The 27797-nt window shown below is 39.0% G+C and overlaps 1 protein-coding gene across 2 annotated transcripts in view; it reads left to right on the top strand.

The window, feature by feature from the left end:
* The window catches only part of LOC148025095 (uncharacterized), a 43117-nt gene that overhangs the window by 10991 nt on the left and 4329 nt on the right, over positions 1 to 27797 (top strand). The window contains exons 2-5 of one of the 2 annotated variants that reach the window (XM_087694803.1): positions 3686 to 3781; positions 4047 to 4157; positions 4304 to 4613; positions 25154 to 25244. In XM_087694803.1, coding sequence (XP_087550929.1) covers positions 3686 to 3781; positions 4047 to 4157; positions 4304 to 4613; positions 25154 to 25244 — 608 coding nt within the window. Of the gene's footprint in view, positions 1 to 3684; positions 3797 to 4046; positions 4158 to 4303; positions 4614 to 25153; positions 25245 to 27797 lie in introns of those variants that run through there. The other variant, XM_087694804.1, reaches the window with a different exon arrangement.

Genomic DNA, 27797 nt, shown 5'->3' with positions numbered 1-27797 from the left:
GACCATAATACCTTCTCAAAGCCTCTAATGATGGAGAAGCTGGTAGGGCATCATAGGATATGAAGAAGAAGGTACTCGAGACATTATGAGTTAGAACTAAGTCACATGTGTGTCTTGCACAAAAACTAGCCTCCACAATCATTGCAAGTTACTCTTTAGAAGAGCATCGGCTCAGATACCATGTGAAGATATGCTAGGGTTTGCAGTGAGAAAACACAACATGTACAACTAAGACTGAAACACAAAGACTCAAACAAAGACAAGCAAAACTCAAACCCTAAATGCAAAATGCAAAACTCAAAACACAAAAACTCAAAACTCAAACGCAGAGACAAACATAGAGAGAATAAACTTTGAAGTGAATGAATGTTGTAAATGAATATAAGAGTATATAGAATGCTCAAGGGTAGAGCAATGCAGTGTTGGAGAGTGATGTCCACCAGAGATGTATCCCAAGTGTTGTGATCACCAATTAGAGTGCGGAAGTCAAGGGAAACTCCAAATGCTAATCATAGATGATCAGATGGCTGAGGCGATAGTAGGGAAGGTGCTTGGAGCAAAGGGTGCTAGTAGAAAGATGCGAACACAAGTGTAGGATGGCCACTAGTAGGGAGAAGATGGTCGCCAACAGGGAGAGGATGATCACCAATTGCCGCCTAGGGGTGAAAAGGTTGAACGTAGACTGCAAGGCTGACGCTTGATGACGAGGGAGGCCTACCACCTATTGCCTGGCTGATGGAGAGTTGAACGCAGGAAGGAGGAGGTAGTTTGTGGGTTGGCGATGGTAGATGGACCAAACACAGCATAGGAGTGAGAACCTGCACTGAAGGGATAAGGCTGAATGGTGGGTAGCCCGTCTATTTATAGATGTTGAAGAGTGTCCCAAAAAATTAGGGTTTTAGGGGACCACTGAAACTCTTTCGAACCTTGCACCAAATTTGTGTTTTTCATTAATTAAGTGTGTTTTAGGGCTGTTAAAAGATGCTAATTAGCTATAAAGTGTGTTTTAGCTCAACAAGCTTTTGCGAGGTAAGTCCTCTTCCAGTTCTTGTCTTGTTTTACCCGTCTTGTAATCAAGCCATGCTCTTGTGAGCGTTCTCTAGTAATCAAGTTCTCTTGTAATCTAGCTATCTCGCAATTAAGTTCTAGTTCAGTTTCTCTTAAGTTCTTCTCTTGTTAGTTGTGAGAGCAATCTGCTCACTCTTGAAGAGCACTTGCCATGCTCACAATACATACGTCTACCATAGAAGATGTAAAATCCTCCAAATGCCAATGAGAATGGGAGGTGAAACAACTCTTGAAAAGTGGCATCCTTAAAAGTTAAAGTATGCCAACTGTGATAAATGCCATAGCACTCAACCAAAGCTTCATAAGTATTATTAGATTAGATGCTAGTTGACGATTCCAATTTTAATTTAGGCCATATGAACAAATAATCGTGAGAAAGAGAGAAGCATAAAGTCAGTACTTTGGTTGGGACAGTTGTAGCCAATTGTATGGATGCCATTGTTGAAACAATAGACTTGAAACACAAAAAGACAAGCAAAATCCTGTCTCAATGCTAAGACAAGGCTTAAGGTAGCAAACTATAGAGGTCAAATACAAACACAAAGATTGATCAGTAATTGTTGAAAAGCATGTGAATGCATTGAGATTGTGTGAGAGCTATAAATGTAAGTAAGCACTACTCCACCAAATGCACATGAAAAACCATGAGAAAAGCACAAATGGGCTACAAGGTATGAGTGACCACTAAGCTAGTCAAAAGCATATGCAAAATGGAGAGCAACAGTGACATTTGAAGCAGTCCACAAGCAAAATGGTCAGCAGCGTAGACATGTGAAGCACTGTGCACAAACAAATGCAGAAATGTAAAACACATTTGCAATGGGAATCACAAGGCAAGCAAACTACCACGTGTAAGTTTTGTTTTCTTTCGCGCGCGCCCCCCCTGTGGCAATAGTCAAAGCCAAATTGCTCACCATGCAGGCTCCAGCTATCCAGAACTTGGGTGTAACTTTCTCTTGGCCAATACAATTTAAGGCCTATAATTTTCAAGTTTATGCATTTCCATTCCAATAAAAGCATTATGGAAATTCAAATGCGTATTTGCTATAATAAGCAAAGCTTTACCATAGTTGGAATCTTTCCAAACTCCAATCAAGCTCCTAGAGCACCCCATTAGGCCGTAAAGAATTTACCTACTTCCAGCCAAAAATAGTAGCCGCCTTAGTTTAGAAAGATGCCCTTGTAGAGCTTGCAACACATCTTAGTGGTGTACATTTCAGCGTTGTTAGGCTCTTTATTTGGCTTTGTATTGGGTACCTTTATGGGCAATTGGGCAGCTCATGTAGGGCTATTGTCTTAGTGCTTGCTCTAGAGTCTATACATGCTCCACTCCATTCTTGTTAACTTGGATCACATCCACTTTTTGGAGGGAGAGAGTTTGGAGATATTGCTGGTCACTGCACACGCCATTCACCTGTGTGGTTTGTATAGTACATTTCTTGCTGAGCTGTGATTATTCTGATTCTGTTGCTCATTCTCACAATGTATCAAACAACCTATGTTGCTGGGTTTGGTGCTTTGTACTGCTGTTGTTGATCGTTTTAGGTCTTGAATTGCTGGATTTTGCTATTCTCACACCTGCTGCATACTGGGCAACCTATTTTTGTGCTAGGCGACTTGTTTTGCTACTGATCTGAACTGCTGCACTTTGCATTTTTCATTGTCAAAGCTTTAGAACCTTGTGTTTGCTGCCTCTTCCCCTTCGTTTACTGCTGGCAACCTATCACATGGAGTTTGGGTGACCTGTTTTCCCTCCTCCAAAGACAGCTGCAACCTGTGTTTTGACTGTTGCTGGTGTCATGGGGGGATGATCATGCTGTTGCCAAGGCTGATCCTTGCGTTGCCATGCGATTGCACCTCTCTCAGATCTTGTGTTTGTTGGTTGACTGCTCCGGACTGTGGTAAACCTTGTATTTTAACTGATTTGATTATATGCACACTTTTCTTTTTTTGTGTTCTGCGTTTGCATTTTGTATTTTGTGTCTTCAATTGTAGAGGGTCCATTGTGTTGGTTGTTGTGATTATTCACTATACTCCACTTTTGCTCCCATCTCAGTGTTTTTCTACTGCTTATGTGTCTGAATTATGCTGTGAATTGTGGACTTTTGATAGTTCAAGCTGGTTGACCACGAGGAACCCAGGTATCTCTTGCTCTCCCTATTCTTCATCATCATTTTGATATCGCTGACTTTTTTAATGACTTTGCTATCTGAGTGGCTTGAGACTTCTTCACCATGGTTTTGACCTTGATCTTCTGAGGCTTTCTTCTGGAGCTTCGAGGATGCTCGGTCTTTGGTTTGTAGGTGCAGGTTCTTCACCTTCTACTTTGGCCACCATGTTTTGAGCCATGCAAAATTGCTCTGCCACGTGGATCTTTGATGTTCAGAAAATGAACATCAAGCCTAGAACCTGTGCATTGTCTAGGATAGAATGTAGTAAGGAGATCACTGCGTATTGTACATTACATGACTTTTTGAGGAGTGCAGTGTGCTAAAACAGCCACCTTTTTGGCTTATGATTGTTCTCTTTTGAAATTTTGTTCCTAGTAGTGCATAGTTGTACAGGCAATTTTGATGACATTGAAGAAAGATTTCCATCATTTTCGCCTGTTTTACAGGTTTTTGAACTTATGCGGAAGCAAGAGGATGCTCGCTTAGCAGCAGAAGCTGCTCGAAAGGCAGCACTTGAAGCTTACCAAACTCAAAAGGACATTGTAAGTTTGTAAGACGTAAGTCTGCTACTGTTATATTCCCTTCATAGTGAAGTCTGATATTGAAATCTGAACCCGAATGAAATAAGGTACAGGCGATTGGCAAACATATCTTTTGTCTGTGTTTTCTTTGCCACTCTTTTATGTTCTGTTAGTTACAACTTTGGGCATACTAGTCAGCATGAAGTTTTAGTATAGTATTTAGAATGAACTATCTTCTGGGTTATCACTATTTGATCTCACTTTGTGCACTCTCTCTTATTTCCAGGAAAGGCAACAACAGATGTATGAAGAGCAACGGAAACTTGTTGAGCAGCAAGCACAGACTAAAGCACAAATGGCTCGTTATGAGGATGAACTTGCAAGAAAGCGAATGCAGGTAGCAGATATCCCAATACTTGCCATTTGCTTTTGTGGGAAGGGTTCCATGTTGCAGGGCTGTGATTACAGATGTGCCATTTGTTTATATTTTGAGGTGTCTTTGTATTCCGTGGTAAAGCTCATCATGCTGGTCATTTGATGCAGGCTGAACATGAAGCTCAAAGAACAAGAAACACTGAACTAGTGAAAATGCAAGAGGAGGCTGCTGCTCGACAAGAACAGATGCGACGTCAAACAGAAGAGCAAGTTCAAGCTTTGCATCGTCGAACTGAGAGAGAGAGAGCACAGATTGAAAGAGAAACCATAAGGGTTAGAGCCATGGCTGAGGCAGAAGGACGAGCTCATGAGACTAAGTTAGCTGAAGATGTCAACAAGAGATTGCTCATAGATCGAGCAAATTTGGAAAAAGACAAATGGTTGGCAGCCATCAATACAACCTTTGAACACATTGGAGGTATCCCTTTCTGTTTGGGGTTTTCAATTATTGAAATTTGTGGAGTATCAGCATCAAAATGTCAAGAACTTCTATTTTGATTATTTTATTTAAAAAAACTCATACTTCAATGCAATTTTCAATCACAATTTTTTAAAGATATGTTAGTTTTTATTTGTGGTGTACAAGGGGCATTTATATGTATCGGCCTAGTTTTATGGAGTTTTCTAGTAAAGATGGTGTCTTAAATCTAATTGTACATGCATTCCTCCACAAATATTAAGTTTCTTATGAGCAAAATATTTTTGTTCTCTTTTTCAATGTGTGTACACACTAAGTTCAATATGCTATGTGAGCATAGACTTTGAAGCCTGTCATGATATGAAAGCCATGGTTGCTGTGATTGCTGACAACTTTTGGATAGCAAATAACAAAGATGAGGTGGAGGAAAACCACAACTTGTAACATTGGAAGATAATCCATAGAAGTTTGTTGAGATGAAGAGCAATAGATGCATATGGAGTGAAAAGATAGGGGGAGAGAGAGGGAGCTTGAGCTGTTGCAAGACACACAATGCATAGAGAATGCACACAAGATAGGAAGTTGAAAACTCTAATCTTTCTTATTATTTTTCTGTTTCTCTACTATAAAAGTCTACCAAGAATAAAGAGAAAATACAACATGCATAATATTCAAGTGGTACATAGTGTGAACATGCTAACTAGCAAGATGATCAGATAGATATTAGGTAGGTGGACTAATTGATATCTAGCTGTAAAGTATCACTAGAAGCATATGTTAATGCAGGTACTAATCATGCTAGTGATATGAATGTGGAAACAGTCATCTAGGTATGTGAGTGTCAGCTTGTGTTGAGCTTGACATCTTAATACTTCTCCTTAAGCTCAACTCCATGTCTTGTACTCCGAAGTAAGCTAAGAAATTATTGAAACTTTGCTGCTTCTAGGGCCTTGGTGAAAATATATGCAACTTGCTCCTCTGTGCTCACATATGTGAGATCAATGTCACCTCCTAAGATTCTCTCTTTAATGAAATGGTAATGAACCTCAATGTGTTTCGTGCATGCAGGAAACATCGGGTTCCTTGCCAAGTGTATGTTGCTCATATTATCATATAAATGATAACTTTTCTATCTATCTATATCTACCAGTCATCAAGTAGCTTTCACAGCCAAGCTACCTCACATGCTATTATAGTAGCACCTTTGTACTTTGTCGCTGTACTTGATAGTGCAACATTGGGTTGTTTCTTATTGCTCCAACTCACAGCCCCACTTCCAAAGGAAAAAACACCACCACCGATGGATTTCCTATCAGACACACTATCTACTCAATCTGCATCAATATAACCAAATAATTGCACTACCGAATCAGCCTCGTAAAACATATCATAATTTAATGTAGCCTTAAGGTATTGCAAGATATGTCTCACACTGTCCATATAAGGCTCACAAGGCAGTTGCATACTTTGACTCTCCAAACCAACTGTATAGTTACAATTTGGCCTAGTGATAGTAGTACATATCAAACTTCCTATTATCTTCTTGTACAGTGTGGGATCCTCCAATATCTCAGCCACATTAGCACTTAACTTCACATTTTGATTTAATGGCATTGAGATTGGCTTACAATCAGCCATACTGTACTTTGTCAACATAAATCTCTCATGTCAAATTTTTGCTTGAGAAGACTCTTCACTTGCTCCACCTCTTGCATATTGTCATTCCTAACAATCAAATTGTCCACATACGAGGTAATCACGACAATACCCCTATCACTGTGACGTCCATAAAACGAGCGATTTGTATTTCCAACATGAGAACCAATAGAGACAAGATATTGTGCTATCTTGTTATGCCATGTTCTTAGTGCTTGTGTCAGCCCATTCAAGGCTTTGCGTAGGTTGTTACATACATAATTGGTGTGAATCATACTCTCGTAACACTGTAGATGCTCCATATACATTTCTTTTTGCAACTTACCATGTAAAAGTGCATTCTTTATATCCATTTGATGCAAGACTCAACCTTTTGCTGTAGCTATTACAATGACAGCTTTGATAGTTGCCATCTTTACCATTGGAGCAAACACCTCCTCCTAATCAAGTCCATAAGTCTGTGCATAACCTTATGGCAACCAATATTACTTTATACCTACTCATACTTTCATGTGCATTAGTTTTACTTTGTAAAGCCACTTGTAGCCTACAACTTTTTTTCCCTTAGGCAATGGCACCAAATCCCAAGTTTGATTTACATTCAATACAACCATTTCTTTATCTGTGGCTTTCTCCCAATTCACACGATTCATAGTTTCCTCAAAACAAGTGGGCTCAACTAATTTTATAACATTCACCATATACGAACAATGAGCAACAGAACCATCATATGCCAACCTTTGCATAGGATACCTTACTCTAGTAGGGGAGGTAATTGCATGCGGGGCTTCTATTGATAGTTGGTTGTAGTTAATTAGTCATTCATAGCATTGCAACTTTAAGTTTTAGCCAATTTTAGTGATGGAACTTTGAAATTTCTCACCCTCCAATTTCCTTTTATTCTCTCAACCATTTCTCAAGTTACCTTACCAAATCTTAGCAATTCAAGCTATTGGAGGTGGAGAATTTGAAAATTATTTGCTGTACATCCTAATTTAGAGCAGAAATTAGGGTTTGACAACTACTTTGGAAAGAGTGCTAAAAAATTAGGGCCTAGTACTTGAAATTCAGCAGCTGAAATTTGGGGATTTCAAAAAATTTCAAGAGGCTAGCTAGACAACATTAAGTCCGTGGCAGAATTTATCATCAAGATCAATCTCCAAGCAAATCAAGGTTCAATTGGTTTGAAGCTTATTGGTTGGTATGGACAGCAAGATGTATTGAAGATTGAAGGAGATTAGGCTGGATCTTAGTGTACTAAAACCTTTACTAATATGAGTTAAAGAAATATTCCAAGGGGTGCCTTTTGGGGCCAAACTGGGTGTCCAATGTCCAAGAATTAATCAGTAACATTTCAATTTCAGTTTATGTGAATTTGTGACTTGTTGTAATTAATGTTAAGGAAGGCTAGTTTCATGGTTCCATTGCTAGGATACTATCAACTCCCTTGAATTAGTGGGCTTGTGGCACTTGATTGGAAGTAAGAAGCATTGGTCGAGTGCTGGAATCAATTGAGCATCACAACAAGAATGTCTTTATACAATGAGATAGGATCAAGCACGCAGTGATGATGTCTTTGAATTTGAAAATTCACAAAGTATTGGGGAAAATACCATGCTTGATCTTGGACAAGGTAGGCAACATAGATAGCAAGCTGAGAATGAGGGAATTGGACAAGAGATTGATCCTTTTAGGCCTCTTGAAGCTGATGGCCAACAAGAGGAAGAGGAATTTGATGGGATCAGTGTAAAGTTCAGCAACTAAGATGTCTTTGCAATTGGCAAAAGATTCTTAGTTTATGCGCTTTTGCGCTTTTTGAACCCCTTAAAGAAGGATAGTAAAGGCAAGAAGAGAAAATCATCTTCAAGAGCTTTAGGACAGCAAGATGTACTGAAGAAAAAGCCAACGTAGTAGCATGATCTTCCAAATGTGGATAGTGAGCATAAACAAATGATGCTAGTGGTGCAATTGATGCATATGCAAGGCTAACTTGGAGGTTTCAATCCAATGCTTTTTGGATAGTAAGGGAAGTGTGCTAATGTGGGTGTCATGAGGATGTGAAATTCTATTGCTTTGCTTAGCATTTGATTAAAAGTTAATCAAATGTGCTAATGTGACTTGCACATGTGAGGTGCAAGTTAATTATTTTGCAGTGTGGGACCTAGGATCTCAAGATATCAATTGGTGCTAGAGGCAAAAGTTGTAATAAGTTATATGCCTGATAGGTACTCGATGGTACTTGGTGTCAGATTTGGGCCTACACCAATTTATTAGCCATTAATGTTAGTGGTGACATTAGAGACTAGGCATTAGTTAATTAATTAATGTTAGTCTAAGGGTCAATAATTGCTCAGGGATACTTGGAAGACAAATTGGACTAACCAATTTAATTATTGGTTAGTGAAATTGCTTTTTTGCGCACTAGAATAATTGTTAAATTAATTTTCAAAATTAATATTCTAAAAATTAATTTAATAAATTGGATAATGATAAAAAATGGGATTAAAAGGTTGCCACTTGGCAAAATTTGCCTATGCAAGTAGGAAAAACTTTTTTAGGGACTAGTGGAAGTCTATTCCAGTCAATTGTGAGAGAGAAAAAGGTTATTAGAAGCAAGGAGAGGCTGCTGATGTGATTTGCAGCCACTAGGGATCGGTCCTGCAGCATGTGACAGTAGTTTGGAGCCCTTTAGGAGCAGGTGACAGCAGCCCAAGGTCCTTTTGGTGTAGATGACAACATAGAGAAGGGGATAATAGTCTTTCTGGTGGTCCTAAGCTGTAGGCGACATCTTCCATGGCTGTTTGAGCAAGGCAATAGTAGTTGGTGAAACTTTGAAATTTCTCTCTCTACATCATTCTCTCTCATTCCCGAGTCATTTCTTGAGTTATCTTAGTATTTTTCAACAGTTTGAGCCATTAGAGGAAGAGATTTCAGTCAATCTTTGATGTAAATCCTAATTGGGTTTTGATAGTTGCCTTGGGATGATGCTCAAAATTGAGAGCCTAAGACTTGAATTCCAATAGCTGAAATTGAGGACTTTTAGAGAGATTTAGGAGGCTAGCCAACCAATATCAAATTTGGGGTTGAATTTGTCTTTCAAGGAGCAGGGTGAAGGCCAATCCCCAGTGTAGTAAAGGCAAGAAGAGGAAATTGTTTTTGAGAGCTATGGGACAGCAAGATGCATTGAAGGAAGTGCCAATACAATAGCATGAAGTTCCAAACGTGGGTAGTGAGCATAAGCAAATGATGCTAGTAGGGCAATTGATGTATATAGAAGGCCAACTTAGAAGTGCCAATCCAATGTTTTTTGGACAGCAGGGCATGTGTGCAATTATGAGGTAACTAAGTTACTTTGGTGGTGCTAGTTTCCATGCTATGGTAGGTCAGGGACCGCATATGGGGATGTATGGCACAGCTCTTATCATATGCAACAACCAATGCGTGGTATACAAGGCCCATTGTATCCAAATATGACTGATAATATGCATAGCTCTATGTTTAATAATGTTGGCATGATGTTAGGGCACAAAGTGACAAGTTTGACAATGCATGTATGTAGCCCATTGTGTTTGGGACTCATGGTATAAATGCTGGTTATACAAATGCTACGTATAGTGTTGGTCATAAGGAAAAATGTTGCTAGTAATACATGCAATGTATGGGAAAGTGTATCTTGGTATGGTGATTGGTAGTATGCAAATTTCTATGCAAAGTCACATTGCAATGGTTCAAAGTATGCAAATAAAAATGGTGCTTAATGTATCTGGCTCGTAGCATGTCAGATATACATGAGGGGCTAGTCAATTGGATGCAATGTTGTATATTAGTTAAGTTGAAATTGCAACATTGTGAAAGTATAAAGCATAAGAATGCTTAAGGGAAAGAAAGGCTTACAACCTAGGAGATTTCAAGGCAAGTAAAGTTAGAGATAAAGTTTCCATATGCTTCTTGGTGAGTTTTACCAATAGATGGAAAGTGGATGACTTGGCGGACCATCCTCAATTGTTGCAACTTTATCTAGATGTCTTTCAGTTAGAGCCGACTTCAATTTGGGCTCAATCAGGTTTAGCAGAACAAGGATCCAGAGTATTACCTAATGCTCAAGGAGGAGGTAGCACTTCCACTTCTCCAATTGTGGACAACTCTCGTATGTAGTGGATCTCCGATGTATTCAGTATGCATCCAAGGTACTGTGGTAATAATATGTTTGTCGTGCGCTATTTAGTGTACTAAGTCATTGTGAGATGTATGTAGATGAGTATGGTTGTTACCGTGGCTTTGAGACTATACTTTTGCATCAATTTGGGGTGAGTTCATGATCAGGCATGAGTTTTTGTTTTAGTTTTGAGACGAAAATTTTGATGAGTTTTAGCTCAGTCTTTGATTAGTCTGAAAACTGTTTATGGCCACTTTTGGGATCAATTTTGCATCCGTTTTTACATTAGTTACTAATCAATTTTTGTAATCAGTTGGTGATAAGTTCGTAGATAAAAAAGTGATCAATTTATGATTAATTGATACTCAGTTTTCAATGGTCTACAACTAGTTCCATAGACAATAGCATGTTAGTAAATGCCATTGATAGTTTCAGCCATGGTTTATGTTGAGAATATGCTTTACTATGGTTCTAAAGTCAGAATAGTTGAGAAACATGAGTTATGATGCATCCAATGGGTTTCTAGCAATGGTTCTAGACTAGTTTTCAGTTTTATGTTATATATATGTTGGCTGGAAATTTTCGGCAAGTTTGGGATATATGGCATGGTTGGATAACATTGGCCAATGTTGTGATTGTGATGCCTAAGGAAATTCCAATACAATATGCTTTTCCTTTTGCACAATGTAGTGCAATTGAGGATGATTGTAGAGATTTCTAGGGGGTGGTCTATCACGAGGATGTGAAATTTTATTGCTTTGCTTAGCGTTTGATTAAAAGTTAATGAAATGTGCTAATGTGATTTGCATGTGAGATGCAAGCTAATTATTTCACAGTGGGGGATCTAAGACCCCGAGATATTAGTTGGTACCAAAGGCAAAAGCTGTAATAAGTTATGCTTGACAGATACTAGGTGGTACTTAGTGTCAGATTTGAGCCTAGACCAATTTATTGGCCACTAATGTCAATGGTGCATTAGAGACTAGGCATTAATTAATTAATTAATGCCAATCTAAGGGTCAATAACTACTCAGGGATACTTGGAAGATAAATTGGTCTAGTCAATTTAATTATTGACTGGTAAAATTGATTTTTTGAGTACTAAAATAATTATTAATTATTTTTTTAAATTAATATTTTGAATTGAATAAGTTAGATAATGTTGGAAAATGAGATTAGATGGCTGCCACTTAGCAAAACTTGCCCAGGCAAGTAGGGAAAACGTTTTTAGGGACTGGTGGAAGTCTATTCCAACCATTATGAGAGAAAAGAAGGTTGTTAGAGAGCAAGGAGAGGTTGCTGATGTGATTTGCAGCCACTAGGGATCGGTCCTATAGTATGTGACAGCAATCTGGAGCCCTCCAGGAGCAGATGACAGCAGCCCAAGGTCCTTTTGGCGCAGATGATAGCATACAAGATGGGGCAATAGTCTTTTTGGTGGTCTTAAGCTATAGACGACAGCTTTCATGGTTATTTGAGTAGGGCAATAGTAGGTTTTTAGTGTCTCTCATGATGATGTCTATAGCCTTCTCTATCATTTCCAGCCATTTCTCATGTTATCTTAGCATTTTCCAGTAGTTTGAGCCATCAGAGAAAGAGATTTCAGTCAATCTTTGCTGTGAACCCTAATTTACAGCAAAAATTAGGGTTTTGACTGCCCCATTGGGATGTGTGCTTAGAATTGAAAGTCTAGGACTTGAATTTATAGTAATTGAAATTGAGAAAATTTCAGGGAGAGTCAAGAGGCCAGCTAACCAATATCAGATTTGGGGCTGAATTTGTCTTTCAAAGAGCAAGGTGAAGGTCAAACCCCAATCTGGTTTTTGGAGGTTTGCTCGTCAGTTTTGACAGCAGGAGGCACTTGGATTAATGAAGGAGTTCAAACCATTGCCCAAGATTAAAGTGGTAAAGTGTGCTTGTTCAGTTTATGTGAATTTTATGCTTGTTGTAATTAGTGCTTAATTAGGTTATTTACCACCCTATGCGAGGAGGAAGGCTGATTTCAGTGGGTCACATGGGATACTTTGGTGGTGGTTCAATTTTCCAAGAAATGGTTGATAATGCTTCAGCTGTGGAGACGCAAGGACTAAATGTGTTTAGTACGTAGCCACAAGGCCTAATGTATCAAGGTATGGCAAATAGAATGAAAAACCCAATGTATAGCAAAGTTGGCATGATGCTAGGGCACAAAGTAGTAAGTTTGGCAATGCATATATACAGCCCACTATGTTTAGGACTCACGATATTAATATTGGTCATGCAAATGCTCCATGTAGTGCGGGTCATGAGGGAAATGTAACGAATGCGCCCTTTTTGGCAATAATGTAAAAGTTTCAAGGATCTATGTGGTGTATAGCAAAGTTGGTATGATGCTAGGGCACAAAGTGACAAGTTTGGCAATGCATATATACAGCCCACTATGTTTGGGACTCACGATATCAATATTGGTCATGCAAACGCTCCATGTAGTACTGGTAATGAGGGAAATGCAACCAATGCACCCTTTTTGGCAATAATGTAAAAGTTTCAAGGATGTATGTGGTCCAAAGAGACAAAGGCCTAGAACCTAGTGGAGGTTTCGAGGCAAGTAAAGTGAGAGATAAAACTTTCCATATGCTTCTTGATGAAGTTTCAGTATTGTTTCACCAATGGAAGGATGCAAATAGATGGAGGAAGGAGATATGGAAAATCATCCTCAATGATGCACTTTATCTTGATATGTTCCAATTAGAGCTCATTTTGGATCAGGCTCTTTCAAGCTTAGTAGAGCATAGAAGATTTAGAGTATTGCCTAATGTGCAAGGGGAAAACTGCACCTGCATTTCCCTAGTAAAGGACAACTCAGTTATGTAGTGGATCTCGGATGTACTTGGTTTGCATTTAGGATATTCTATGTTGATACTACTGCCATTGGCATCACTATTCTATGTACTAGTCACTGTGAGTTGGTATGCAAATGTGTTTGCAGCTAGGCTCTCAAACTATACATTTACAAGGTCACTGACATATATGGAATACATGGTTGATGGAAGAGAATATCATGTGGTGCATCATTGCTATGAGGCACTGTTTATACTTAGTTTATGCATTACAATGCCATGGTAGTTAGAGTAGTGTTGAGATTTGGCATGTGGATGCATCCCTCATTTTTATAATAGTTATGATTTATGTGTGTGGATTGCAATTTGTTTAAGTAATTGGAATATCAGATATGCAAAGAGCACGAGCATGGTTAAACAATACATGCACATGTTGTTTATCCATGATGCGAGCATATACTTCCAATAGTGGCAACAAATGTTTTTGGCAAATTGCAATGCAATCGAGGGCAATTGCAAGGATTTCAAGGGGGAGTTCTGTTAGGAGGAGGTTAAAATTTAATGCTTTGCTTAGCATTTCGTTAAGTGTTAATCAAATGTGCAAATGTGAGGTGCTCGTGATGTGGAAGTTAGTTATTTCACAATGATGGGCCAAGGATCCCGAGATATTAGTGGGCATCAAAGGCAAAAGTTGTAACAATTCATATTAGTCATGTATTGAATTGGTGCTTCTTGTGTATCCACACAACAATACTATCCTAGACTCGCAATAGCTTTCTCTTTTTTGTGTAACTTGAAAACTCAAGACAAATGTGTGTGTGTGAGAGAGAGAGAGAGAGAGAGAGAGAGAGAGAGAGAGTGTGTGTGTGTGTGTGTGTGTTTTTTTTTTTTGGTTCATGATTGGAAGTGGTCCTTGGGAAATCATTATGGCATTTAATGGATAACCAGTTGTAAGCTCGCTCTTTATAGGCTGAAAACTTGGCTTCTTCCATGATCGTTTCATGGCTCAAAAATATAAGTTCAATCTAAGTTGAAGAGGATGGTGAGACCGCTTTCGATGTTAGTAGTGTACTTTTGTCTGCATGGCAAAGTTTGATATCTTTAGGCCACAACGACAAGTGTTTCATATGTCTTGAGGGCATCAAGATTTATGGGTCTCGTTTTTGAGCTCTTTGTCTGCTTGGCACCCTTTCGTACTTGGACTTGGATCAGCTTTGATAAGAATGGCAAATTAAGGGAAAGCTGATTTTGGACCATGCATTAGACAATGAGATCTATTATTTGCTTATCAAGGATCATCCATGGTTGATGGTCAAGGGTAATTTTTTACAAGGTATCAAAAAGGCCGGGCTTGATGGACATCTATAGTGATGGTGGGTTGTGTTGAGCAACCGAAATCATGTCATAGATTAGCATTAAATTGTAGTTCATTAATACCCAATTTGATCCTTGAAAACAACTCCAAAAAGCTATGTTTGTGTTTGTTGGCTCTCTTTCTCATAGTAGGACAAATGTCCAAAAATTCCCTTTATAAGGACATGTTGTGGCATTCAACTCACTTCTTACTCTTTCACTCATCATCATCATCAGTGAGTGTGCCTCTCCACTAGCTTGTGCCTAACTAGAAGACACTACATGGAGCTGTTGTCCATGTGCATTTGGAGTTGGAGCTGAAATTGACTTGTAGACATGGTCTATAGGGCAGTGAGCATAAACTCACATTGCACATACTATTCAATTTAGCAAAGGGAAAAACTGACACAAAGAACCTAAGAGCTGGAACACCCTTGTACAGGATATGACGCAAGATTGGCTTTCAAAGTGAGTGCCCCTTATGGTATTTCTTTAATATTGAAGATAAGCCTTTACATGAACCACTTGTGGCCCACCTGTGCAATCAACACTGCTGTCATAGACCAACACTCTCTTTGCTAATGATTCCTTGCATGCCATGCTTTTCAATGAACTAGATTCGCTCTAGTTGCTATGTCCTTAGTTGCTTTTACCAGTCTTGACCAACGAGCTTCTCAATTACACATTCAACAGAGTGCATTTTCAAGCACACAAAGCTGCAATCACTCCAATTTTTGACCAATATGACATTGGAAAGTGCTTCCATGGTCTCTCATTGCTGTCTCACTGCAATCAATGTGGAATTCACACGAATCTTAGCCCCAAACTGATCCAATTCATTGGATGGGTCCTCAATATTGATTGTCAAAGAATCTTAAAGAACTTTGCCCTCAACAATGCACCTTCAACATTGCTAAATTGAAGTAATTGGGACCTGTAAACTTGTTGTCCATAAATCCTAATATGGGACTTGCATTTGTGTTGAGATTAGATGCTAAATGTAATGCTTTCAATGGCTGGAAATCAGACTTGCATATTTATAAACATATTTCTTGATGTTTACCCTAGGTCTTCATACAATGATTTGGTGACCCAAAAATGAGGGGCAAATGTCTACCCTAAATTTTCATACAATGATTTGGTGACCCAAAACGAGGGGCGAATTGGGGGTTTTGGTTGGAATGTCTTCAACAAGCAATTCCATACCCAAATGACTGATTTTTGTGAATCCTAGCAATTGATGTGTTGTGAACAGTAAATCATGATTATGATTTGTTGTAAAATAGAGCTTGCACCGCCTGAGAGAGAGAGAGATAAGAATATAGAGAGTGATTTTTGGTTGTCCAACACCTCATGATGGTTGCTACAACTCTCCAAACTTGGGCTGCTCCAAAAATGTAATAGAAAGAGAGTCCAAACAGCCAAGGTGAGCTTTCTAAATGCTTAACCGGATGCTCCTTAATCCAATCTCATTTTATATTAAGGGATAATTAATGAATTGGTTAGTAATCATAAGTGAGTTGCTCATTAGATGAAAGTTAAGCTCAGGGCCTTCTTTATAACTTAAGTTCCCTAAGTGAGCTACTTATTGCGTAAAACTTTCAATGTAAGGTGTAAACTTTCAATTTAATAAAAGTTTCACAGTGCACCTTGTTCATTTTGTCCTATTCTTGTACTACATAATCTATATACTTGTCCGTTATATGCCTTGATGTCAAATCTTTCATTGCTAGTGCAATGATTACAATTCTAAGAGCTAGAGGTACAAGAATTATAATTTATTTTAATTAAATCATTAAGGCCATTTGTCATTTTGGTAATAATAGTTGTTACTTCATCATTTTGGAGAGTCATTGTGTCATATTGACCACCCCACTTATAGCATGCTGCTGCCTAGTTGGTGATGATCTCTATTTGCTTCATTTTGCTAGGTTTCTTACATTTGGAGTTGTTGTCATCATGTGGTTGTAGTCTTTGATGTATTTTTCTCCTTGCGTTTTGATCATGTGGCAATAGGTGTCATCATCTACCCCCATCACCTACGCATTAGAGCTCTCCATTATTATCATTCTTTGCATTTTGATTATTTGGCAATATGCATCATGATCTACATCCATCGCTTTCATATTTAAGGTCTCTATCATTAGTTTTTCATCATTGTTCTATCTTTTGGAGTCAACACCCTTCATTTCAGTTGTCGCTCTTGTCAAATTATACTCACCTTCATTTAAAGTAGTTTCATCTTCTTCATTGATAGTCATATGTCCAAAGGATTGCATTTCACTCACTTCACAATGGAGATTTCTTCACAGGTGTTGCCGCTTGGATAGTTAAGAAAGTGTAGTTGTTTTTCAGCTTTGATCAGTGTCATTGATTTATCTTAGCTCACCTCAGTATTGGTCTACAAGGCATAGAATCCCGAGGCCCTTGTATTTATTCGCTTCTACATTTCATTTTTTTTGCGCGTTTTGGAGTTTATTATCTCTGTGTTGTGTTGTACACACTTTGTGTTATTCCCATGTGCCTTGCTTTTGAATCAGTCAAACTCGTTTTTAGCATAGGATTCTTAGTTGCTCTCACCAACCTTGACTAAATGTGCAATGAATCTAACCATTCACATTCTAACAAGTATAATGCATTTGAATACATGCTGTTCTCGGTGCAATTGACTTTCAAAAGTGACATTAGAGATGCAAAATTTGGTTCCACGTCGCTGTACGCCATAAACAATGTGCAATACATGCAAATCTTAGTTTCAAATAGATCCAATTTGCTCTATGAAGCCTTAGGCTTGTTGATGCATCAATCCCAGTGCTTTGCCCTAACCTTTGCACACCCATATCATTGTCTAAGCAAGTAAATTCAAGCGTGTACTTTAGACTTGCATTGTTGCCATAGCAAACATGCATTCAATCCATGCCCGAAAACAAAGGACAATTGCTTTGATCCCTATAATATGCATTTCATTAGGTACTACCTTGCATTTTCCTAACTTTTCCATGCATTTCTTACAATAGAGTGATTGTATCTAAGCCATTTGATGTGGCACAACTAATCCACACTTGCACAATTACCTTGTCTTGCAAACCCTATAAATAAAAGTCAGCATTTGAGCCCTATTTGTTGGAGCATTTTGCTTTGATAATTGTCTTATAGTCCCAATGTAATCCCATACTATTCCTCTCACAAACGGAGAGATTTCTCATGATAAAACTATGAAAAAATTACATTTTTCATGACAAACTTGTCGAGATGGTGCACAAGGCTTAAGATCTCAAAGGAGAAGAGAGAATCTCAGCTTGTAGTGTTATAGTAACTTGTTTTGATGATAATTAGGTAAGAAACAACAACATACCTTGCCATAAATAGAGTCACGAAGTTGCCCAACGTATTCCCCATGCTGAGAGAAAAGGTAACTTCAAATAGCCAAGATCAAGTTTCTTAAAAGAGTAATCAATTGTTTCTTAATCCAATCTCGTTTTTATTAAGGGCCAATGAATGACATGGTCACTAGACTAAACTTAAGCTCAAGACCTACTTTATAACTTAAGTAAGCAACTTATTGGGTAAAGCTTTCAAATGAGCATTAATGCAACGTGTAAAATTTCAATTAATGAAAGTTTCACATTGCACCTTATTCCTTTGGCCTTTTCTTTGTAGTACCACATAGCTTGTGCACTTGTCCATTGCATACTTTGCTGTCAACTCATTCACTATTGGTGCTTGTGCCAAGAGCTAGGGTTACCAAAATTAGAGTTCACTTTAATTAAATTATATAAGCCCCGTTCTCATTTTGATGACCCCCCCACCCTGAAACATTGCAAGTAAACTCGATTGCACATAGATAAGCTCCAACATGACACACAAATTGACCAATGTTAGCAAATTAGTCATCTCATGAGTGAGTTTGTGTATGTATTGTGGGGTAGGTAAGTTATTATGAATAGTTAAGATCCAACACGGCATACAAAGTAACCAATGTTAGCAAATTAGTCATCTCATGAGTGAGTCTGTGCATGTACCATGGGCTAGGTACGTTATTGTGCATTTCTTTTATAAACACTTGATTTACTGGGGCCTGATTTATGGCCTACTAGGCATTTTGTTGATCTTGGCCTATATATTTCATGGCTCCCTCCTCCATAGTTATTCATTCACTTGCAGTATTCCAAAGCTTGTTCTATTGGAGAAAAGGAGCCAACGCCAGTGCTCACACAACAGATGACCCACCATTGTACATGACTTTCTCATGTTTGGTATTTGGATTTCATTTACCGAGCATATCGTTGAGTTACTCCTTTGCAGAGTGTTCTTGTCTATTGGAGAAAAGGAACCAATACCAGTGCTCACACAACCGATGACTCACCATTGTACATGACTATCTCATGTTTGGTATTTGGATTTCATTTACCGAGCATATCGTTGAGTTATTCCTTTGCAGAGTGTTCTTGTCTTTTCTTCTTTCTTGCAATCTCTCTTTCTTTTCTCTTGTGTTGTGCACTCTATTACAGCACCCACTTTTGACATGGTATTAGACATCCATGTTAGGTTCTAGAATGCTGTTTTTGCTGTTGCAGGACTGCCAACTGTTGCTGCTGATCTTCCTTGACTGCTGCAATCAGTCTTCAACCTTGGCGACACCTATCTGCTGTAAATTGTCAAATTTTCACCCTGTATTGGTCACATTTCAGGTTTTCTATTTGCAATTATATTTTTTGCATTATTTTATTCATCACCTGCTGCATTCAATGCTCCTACTGTTTGCATTTTGCTGTACAGCTGCTGCGTTTTGTGCATCTAATGCTCCCTCTAGTTGGGCAACAACATTTTGAGGCTTTTGGCAACAATTCTCGGATGTTTTCTTCTTACTTTTTTTTTTTTGGCAATTATCTTTGTGATCAATTCTCTTTCCACCGTGTGTGAAATTGTGCAAGTGCAGTCTGTGTTATGTTTGGCTGTACTTTCTCTCTCTTTCTCTCTCTCTCTCTCCTTTATCTTCTCATTCTATCCTTTCCAAATGGCACCCTATTGTTGGTCCACTGATGATAAACTTCATGGCCTTGATTACTTAACTTGGAGTGTTGTTATGAAAGATTGGTTTCTGTAAAAGCAATTATAGTATGTGGTTTTGGGAGCTATTGAGCATTCCCGGCCTACCACTTGTCTTCCAAATGATTGTTCTACCGGCTGTCACCTCCTATAGGACAACTTCAGCAATGTTGGAGAAGCTCGAGATGTTATACAAGGCTCCATTGACCATATGTGCACCCTCTATGGTTAGCTCCAAGAGATGAAGTTCGAGTCGAAGGATACTATTATTTTTCTTACTTCATTCTACTTAGGTGCTTCTTGTTAGTCACTATCAAGGCTTTCTTACTTCGTGTTACTCAAGTACATGATCAACTTTCGCACATGCAATCCTTGCTTCTAGATACTCGTCTTGTAGAGATTATGCTTTATAAGCTCCCTTCGGAGTTTGATGGAGTAGCCAATGCTTTGTGGGCCTAGACATTGTCAACGCTTGTCAGTTTCACTTGTATGTCCTTGATATTGCTTGAGCATGAGGCATCATTGAGATTTTAGGGGAGGCGTCCACTCCATATGGTGGCCATGATGAGGCATTTGCAGCTTCAGAGAGGGGTGACAAGAAGAAATCAAAGGCCTGGTGCTATCATTGTGGTAAGAAGGGACATTCTCACATGAACCATAAGGAGTTAGTAGCTTTGAGGAAGGAGAATGAGAAGAAGAAGATGCAGGATATAGACTCTTTCGATGAGTCATTCTCATCTTCCCTCGACTCTGATTTAGCTCCTTCGACCAAAATGCAGAAGGGATCACCTTCTATGTTGCAAACCCACTTTATGCCTATAGCACGCTTGCTAGTAGGCAAGTCACATAACTTCCATGTGCCATTTTTATGGATAGAGTCCATCTTTGTTTGCATAGCTACTATCCAATTCTTATCCTCTAAAGCATCATGTAAAGAAATAGGTTTCTTGTCGCTATCTCTGATTGCATAGCTACCATCCGATGCTTATCCTCTAAAGCATCACGTAAAGAAATAGGTTTCTTATTGCAAGCAATAGCTATAAGTGCATGCGCAACCAAGCTACCTTGTGTATGGTGGGTGGCTGATCTAGTTCTATCGAGAAGTGCAACGGATTGTTTGTTATTTCATAGTGTATCCAACAAAAATCTAGGAACTGTTTTAGCTTTCCAAATAGCAGCCCTCTCATCAACAATTCATCATCAGCAATGCCCTAATCAATGGGTTGAAAATCAAGCATGCTGTTCAGCATGTGTTTGCTATTGAGTTTGTTGCTATCAACCCTCAAAAGGTTGCTGAAATTGACCAAAATTGGATGCATTTAATGAAACAATGATAACACACTGTCAAACATGTCCATAGATCCTATATTGGGTTGATTTTTGAATTCCAAAGGGTTAGCTAGCATGTTCTGAAATACCACAAAAAATCTTGTTTGTGGAGGGTTGGTACAAACAATATCCTTTACTTTTTGCACTGTAACCGATGAAAATGCATTTGACAACCTTGTTTTGCAACTTATGTCTTTGTGGTTGTGGCACCAAAGCATTTACCTTAGCCAATGCTTTAGTGGGGTTGTGATTTAGCACATATACTTCACACATAATAGCATCAAGCCAAAACTTTGGAAGTAGCTTATTGTGTGAAGCATACAACGCGCCATTTCCATCAAAATTTGATTCTCTCTTTCAGCCACACCGTTTTGTTGAGGGGTGTAAGGTGCAGGGTGGTTTCGTATGATACATTCGATACATGAATATATGTTGTATGTACACAAAAAATTTATGAATAAAATATGTTGTTTCATATGTTCATTTAAAAAATACGTATAAAATTATATATAAAATCAGCCTACATACATAATTTGTGAAACTTAAAGATAGATCATGGAAAGCACAAAGTTTCCATGGATTTGAGTTTAGACAATTGCATGTTTGATTGAGAGAGAGAATAAGATACAAAATGGCATTTGCCATGGCAAATACTATAGACTATCACTCAATGCTGATAAAAAGACTCTAAATGACAAAATACAAAATGGCCCATCGCTCATGATGACTCATCGTTAGGCCCAGATACATTAGAAGGTAGAGAGTCACCCTCACTAGAAGAGGCCTCAGACACCGTCCCAAAGTTCCCTTCATTGATGATACTCCCATCATCATCATACCTAGGCTCTCTAACTAGAGCATTCTCTACAAATTGCAACCTCTACATGTGCAGTAGAGGAACGCCTCTCGCCTTGCCTCACGCAGGTCCTGATGGGTGGTGTAGTAGTGGTCTTTGCTCACAACTTGAGCAACAACTCAATGTTTGCGACGAGTGTGTGAGACTCAATGATCAATCTCCTCAAGCTCCATGTAGAGATTCGTGAAGATAGAGATTAAAAAGACTTGGAAGAGGTTAGGCAAAGGGAGAGAAAGAGAGAGAGAACGAGGAAGAGAGGGAGTAGGGTGCTTGAAGAAGATGGAGACTTGAAGAAGATTGAAGAGGATGAGCAAGCTGCAAACTGATTTGTGTAGTGAGATAGGGGGGAGGGGGTTGCTCTTTTATAAGGGATGAGCCTTGAGGTGAGGGAGAAGAGAAAATAAAATATGATTCATAAAGGAGGGAGGAGTGTGAAGAAAAAAGTGAACTTCAAATTTCAAACTCCAAACAGTCCCAAAAAATGGTCAAAAAGTGGCACCAACGGTTAGACTTTGCATACAGGTAACGGTCACCTTTTCGGAACAGTTTGAATGCATAGATCCCATGCGAAATTGTACGGTACGATCGTACGAAACATTCCATACGTGCACAGAAGGCAACCCTAGTAAGGTATAGCACATTGATGTTTAATGTCCCTTTCAGTCAAAAAAGAGTTAAAAACTCTTGTGACATGTATTCCCCACCTCGATCTGTACGGAGAGTAATCAGCTTGCATCCATTGTCATTTTCAGCCAAGGACAAGAAGGTTTTAAAGCATGCAAACACTTTTGATTTGTGCCTCAAAGCATTTACCGAACAATGATGGATCATGTCATCAATGAAGATAATAAAGTACAAGTATCCCTCGATGGATTTGACACACATTGGTCCAAAAAAATCAGCATGTATAGATCCACTTTTGGGAAATGAAGTATGATGCATTTTGCCAAGTACACAACTGTCACATACATTATTAGTAGGTGCTCTCAAAAGAGGGAGATCGAGCACCATATTTTTGCTTCTCAAATGAAGCAAACTGCCATAGTTGAGGTGACCAAATCGAGCATACCATAACTTAGTGTCATCCCTAATGGTGGCATTAACCTGTAATGCATCCTTTGATGCTTCTCTCTCATATAAATCAAGCTAATATAGGCCATTGTACAATGGGCCAACAACAGCAAGGGCATCCCTATAGCCACAATCATAGACATTGCATTAATTCATGTGGAGTTGAACCGCAAAACTAGCACATGCAATGGTTGAAACTGAAAGCAAGTTTTTCTTTATGCCAAGTGCATACAAAACCTTTTTAAGCATGATAATTTTCCTATCTACTACAACAATGGGAATTTGTCCAATGCCTTGGATTGCTATGAAGCATTATTTGCACATACAACTTATCCTCCCTTTTGTACATTTGTATATGATACAAACAAGTCATGAAAAGATGTTATGTGCTTGGAGACACCACTGTCAAATACCATGTATTACTTTTTTTGGCCATTGATAAGTTGTTTGCATGAGAAGAAGGATCGTATAAACAATGCACAACAAAAGCATAAGATTGATAAATGTCCAAACTTGCTAAATGCGCTGTTGCATCCTTCGCACTTGCTGAATTTTCAGCAGCAATCATATGGGATTGCTTTTTTTTTTTCCCACTAGCAATGCTCTTTTTGCATTCCTCAATGATATGACCCTTTTTTTTGCAGTATTTATGTCTCTTTTGCTTAGCATTTTCATCCTTGGTGCTTGAAGAGTTTGTAGAAGAGATTGATTTGCCTTTGCCCTTTGATTTGGATGGCTGCCATGACTTTCCTTTGTTCCTACGGCTAGCAGCAAATGCTTGATTTTCTTTACTTATGTTGGAGCGATTCACCATTGCACACCATACGTGACATTGTCGTTCCTACTCAGCTTCGTCTTTATTCTTTCCGTCACATTTGGCAATACTTTTGGTGTCTAGAGGCTACAACATGATTTGGTTGACCTTGCAGGAGTAGCTTCAACAACATACTCTATTTCCTAATTTTCAACCTTCTTTCCCTTTGCAAGGTTGGGTGTTTTTCAAATTAGACAATTTCCTAAACCGTTTGTGGACCTTGGTGACACAGCATGGAACAACCATTTTGTTCTTGGGTCATGGGCAAGATGCCTTCTTTGACCATTTTGCAGCCAAATCATCCCTTCCTTTTCCATTTTCTAAGATGGGCGGCTCTCTTGCACATTTGGCGCAATTGTAATGCCTTTATTTTTTGATTCGGCCTTAGGTATCCATGGTCATGTGGCTTGTGTTGGAGGATTACTGTTGTGGCAGATTTCTTCTATGGTTTCGACTGACCTGGTCCTCACTATAATGGCTGCTCCATGGCTGCATATTTTTTGCTCCACTTCTATTGTGCCCCCATATGATATTTATGTGCTATGATTTGGTAGCTGCGCTAGAAGGCCTTGTGTAAATACTCCCATTTAATTTAAGCTTCTTTATGAGAGAGAGAGAGAGAGAGAGAGAGAGAGAGTGTGTATGTGTGTTGGGTGGGGGGAGTTTGCTTGCATGTCATTGGATTGTAAGAAATCAATGAGAGCACTTGGTGTGGGCCCTTTTGTAGAGATTACTGAGTTGGGCCTCAACAGAATCTGTCTAGAAGGAAGAGCACAACACATAGCTGGTCTAGGAAGCATGGAGGGAGGGAGACTGGTTGGGTTGGCTGGGTTTTGAAAAGAGTGTGTACAGCATAAGCCTCATAAATATGAATTGATCATCAAAGAGATTGTAAAACCCCCTGTTAGAAGGGTTCTATACTCCCCCCAAAATCCGAAACCAAAAAAAGGTGGGGAAGGGAACGTGTGTGTGTAGGAAGGGTAGGTGGGTTGGCTTTCATGTCATTGGATCGTAAGAAATCAACGAGAGCACTCGGTGTGTGTCCTTTTGTAGAGATTACTGAGTTGGGCCTCAACAGAATCTGTCTAGAAGGAAGAGCACAACACAGAGCTGGTCTAGGAAGCATGGAGGGAGGGAGGCTGGTTGGGTTGCCTGGGTTTTTGAAAAGAGTATGTACAGCACAAGCCTTATAATTATGAATTGATCATCAAAGAGATTGTAAAACTCCCTGTTAGAAGGGTTCTATATCCCTCCCCAAAACCCAAAACCAAAAAAAGGTGGGGAAGGGAACAATGAAGATCTCTTTCTATAAAGCAATCTTGTTAAGGCTGACATTTTTCAAATATCGAGGTTTTCGTTTGGTTGGGTTGGGGGGTGCAGGGGCATGACCTTTAGAGTCAATTTTCTGCACTTAACTTTCTTTTTGTGGATTTGTAGGTGGATTAAGAGCTCTTACCACTGACCGTGAAAAACTACTTGCTGCTCTTGGTGGATCAATTGCTCTTGCTGCAGGTGTATACACTACAAGGTCTGTGGTTTCTATCCAAAATTTATATGTATGCTAAAGATCGAACTAAATATGATTTAAATTGTGGTGGCTAAAGGATCTTTAAGGTAGTAGCACTGCTTGACATTGACATGAAATAAAACATCACACCTTGTTTACATTAGGTTTTAGTCATATACTCATGTTAATTTCAAACACTTTTTATTCTTTAATGAAGCGCTTTCTGTTATTGCTGAAACTTTGTAATTGCAATGCACAGTTTGCTTTTTCAATTGCTTCCATTCTCATAAATTACAAGAAGAGAAGTTGCTATGACCAGATGATGCTTTGTAATGTGCATGGAATTTTTATTTGTAGGTGGACTTTGTGCTTTCAACAAAATAGGTTTAGGAAAAACCTAGTGCAATTAGAACAGTATGCTCACCAAGTGTGGAGATTGATGTCATGGAAGGGCCAGAACCATGTGCTCTCCTCCTTACTATCTCTCTTGCTTCTCTTAGAATTAAAAAAAAACTTGTTGCTGGTTGATGGTACATGATCGGTTCAGGCAGAAGGGATCAACATGGTAGCTAGTTTGGATGTCAATGAGAGAGAGCATTTCTTGCTCAATCATCTGGATTAGTCACTTGATTGAAGTAGATATGGCTAAGATCTCTATTATAGCTCTTGGCTTAGTCAGGGTGGAGTCCATGTTGGCTTCTATTGATGTCCTCAGAAAGGACTCTTCTTTGGTTTCTCAAAATCCCTGGATGGTTTGGATTCTGTCCTCATAGATGGTCGTGCTGCAGTTTCAACAGACAAAAAGGATTTGCCTAACCCTCCTTCCTTGGATGAGCTTTTAGATGCTGACATGGCCTTTGATTGGGAACTTAGGGTATCTCGCTGGATCAAAGAGGATGAGTTAAAGGAGGTAGATCTGGCAAATACTGATGATTCAAAGTCAGTTCAGGTGCATGCCAAAACTTGTTGATTTTCTGGATAAGCTGACCAATCTTTCGAGGCAGTTTAAAGGATGTATTCACTTGGAATTGTACAAATGTGAAGGCTATTGGCCTTAGTTTTATCAGGACTGCATTCATATGGAGAAGTATACTATCCCTGTGTGCCAACAGCGTTATATGAATCCAAAGTATGCCAAATAGATTAGGGAAGAGTTGGTGAACCTGCTGCAAGCTAGGCTTATTTGTTCAGTTGGTCAAGCTAGTTGACTGTCTCCTATGGTGGTAGTGCCAAAACAGAATAAGAAGCTTTGAGTTGGTATCAATTTGTGGAAGCTGAATGTGGCTATAGCAATTAATTTATTTCCTGTGTTGATTGGTTGTTAAAGAACTTGTCTATCCAATGGTACCACGAACAAGGAGCTTGCTTTAGCCTATAAATAGCTTTAGGCAAAAGCTGAATACTTTTTCTTCATGGCCTGGAATGGAGAAGATGGGGTGAGTTGCATAGCACTCTTCACATCCATCTAATAAATTGGCCAACCCTAAATGGGCAGCCAGATTGATGAGTCCGGAGTATGAGAAATGAGTGGTGGGAGCAAAGGTCTCTTTGTATGTTGTGCAAAAGATCCACTTCTTTCCAATGACTTTCTTGTGTGACAAGAACGGGCTACGAAGTCCAGATCTTGTCAATTCTTTCATGCTTCTTTTATATGGTTGTAGCCACTTGGGATGCTTGATGGGTTCTTGCCATGTATTTGGCTCACTATCACAAGGACTTGAGGTTTTGAGATGCTTTAATCTTGCCGATAACATTTAATTAAGTTATTAATCAAATGTGCAAGGTTGTTTAGCACGTCATGCATATGGTCGTTATTTCATGGTAACATCCAAGGACCCTGGGGATGTAGTGGCTGTCAAAAGAAAAAGTTGTGATAAGTTATGTCAACTAAATTTTGGTGGTTAGTTAGTGTCAATTTTGACCCTCGAATAGTTGTTTGATCAATAAATGTCAGTGGTGACACTAGGGATTGGCGTTAATTAATTAATTAATACCAGTTTAGGGTCAACAAAGGTTAGAGACCACTCCAAGTTGCAAATGGCCTAGCCAATTTAATTGTGGATGGGCACATTTAATTTTGGGCAGGGTCAGAAGGGTCAAAATTAATTTTCAAGATCATTTAACTTTGAAAATTAATTAAAAGGTTGGATAATATTGAAAATGTCCATACAAACTGAGAAAACGTTTTTGCGGGTTGGATCTCAGCCATTCAGTCAGTTTACAACTTGGAAGAGAGAAAGAGAGAGCTATTGGTCCATTTTTTGATCAGAGAACAACAATTTGCTATAGAAGACAGCCATTTGGGGACCTCATCGAGCAAGAGACAGCAAGGAGACGCCTTCTTGGGGCTTGCAAGGGCATTGTTGATCAAGTGATAGCATTTTGCAGATCCTTGGTAGTAGATGATTGCATTAAATGCAGACTGGAGCAAGTAGCAAGTAGATTTTAGGGTTTTCTCACAAAGAAAATCAGACTTCTCTCTCATCTTGGCTTTCTCTCACCATCCTCAACCCCTTCTTAGGAGATTGTACGATTTCTCAACCATTTTGAGCAAATCTTAGTCGGATTTGGTGG

This window comes from Lygodium microphyllum, chromosome 15, assembly GCF_053477565.2.
Source record: "Lygodium microphyllum isolate KBCC chromosome 15, Lygodium_microphyllum_v1.1.10, whole genome shotgun sequence".
Classification (NCBI taxonomy): Eukaryota; Viridiplantae; Streptophyta; class Polypodiopsida; order Schizaeales; family Lygodiaceae; genus Lygodium; species Lygodium microphyllum.
The sequence above is the reverse complement of the archived record's forward strand: the minus strand, read 5'-3'. Positions and strand labels throughout refer to the sequence as shown.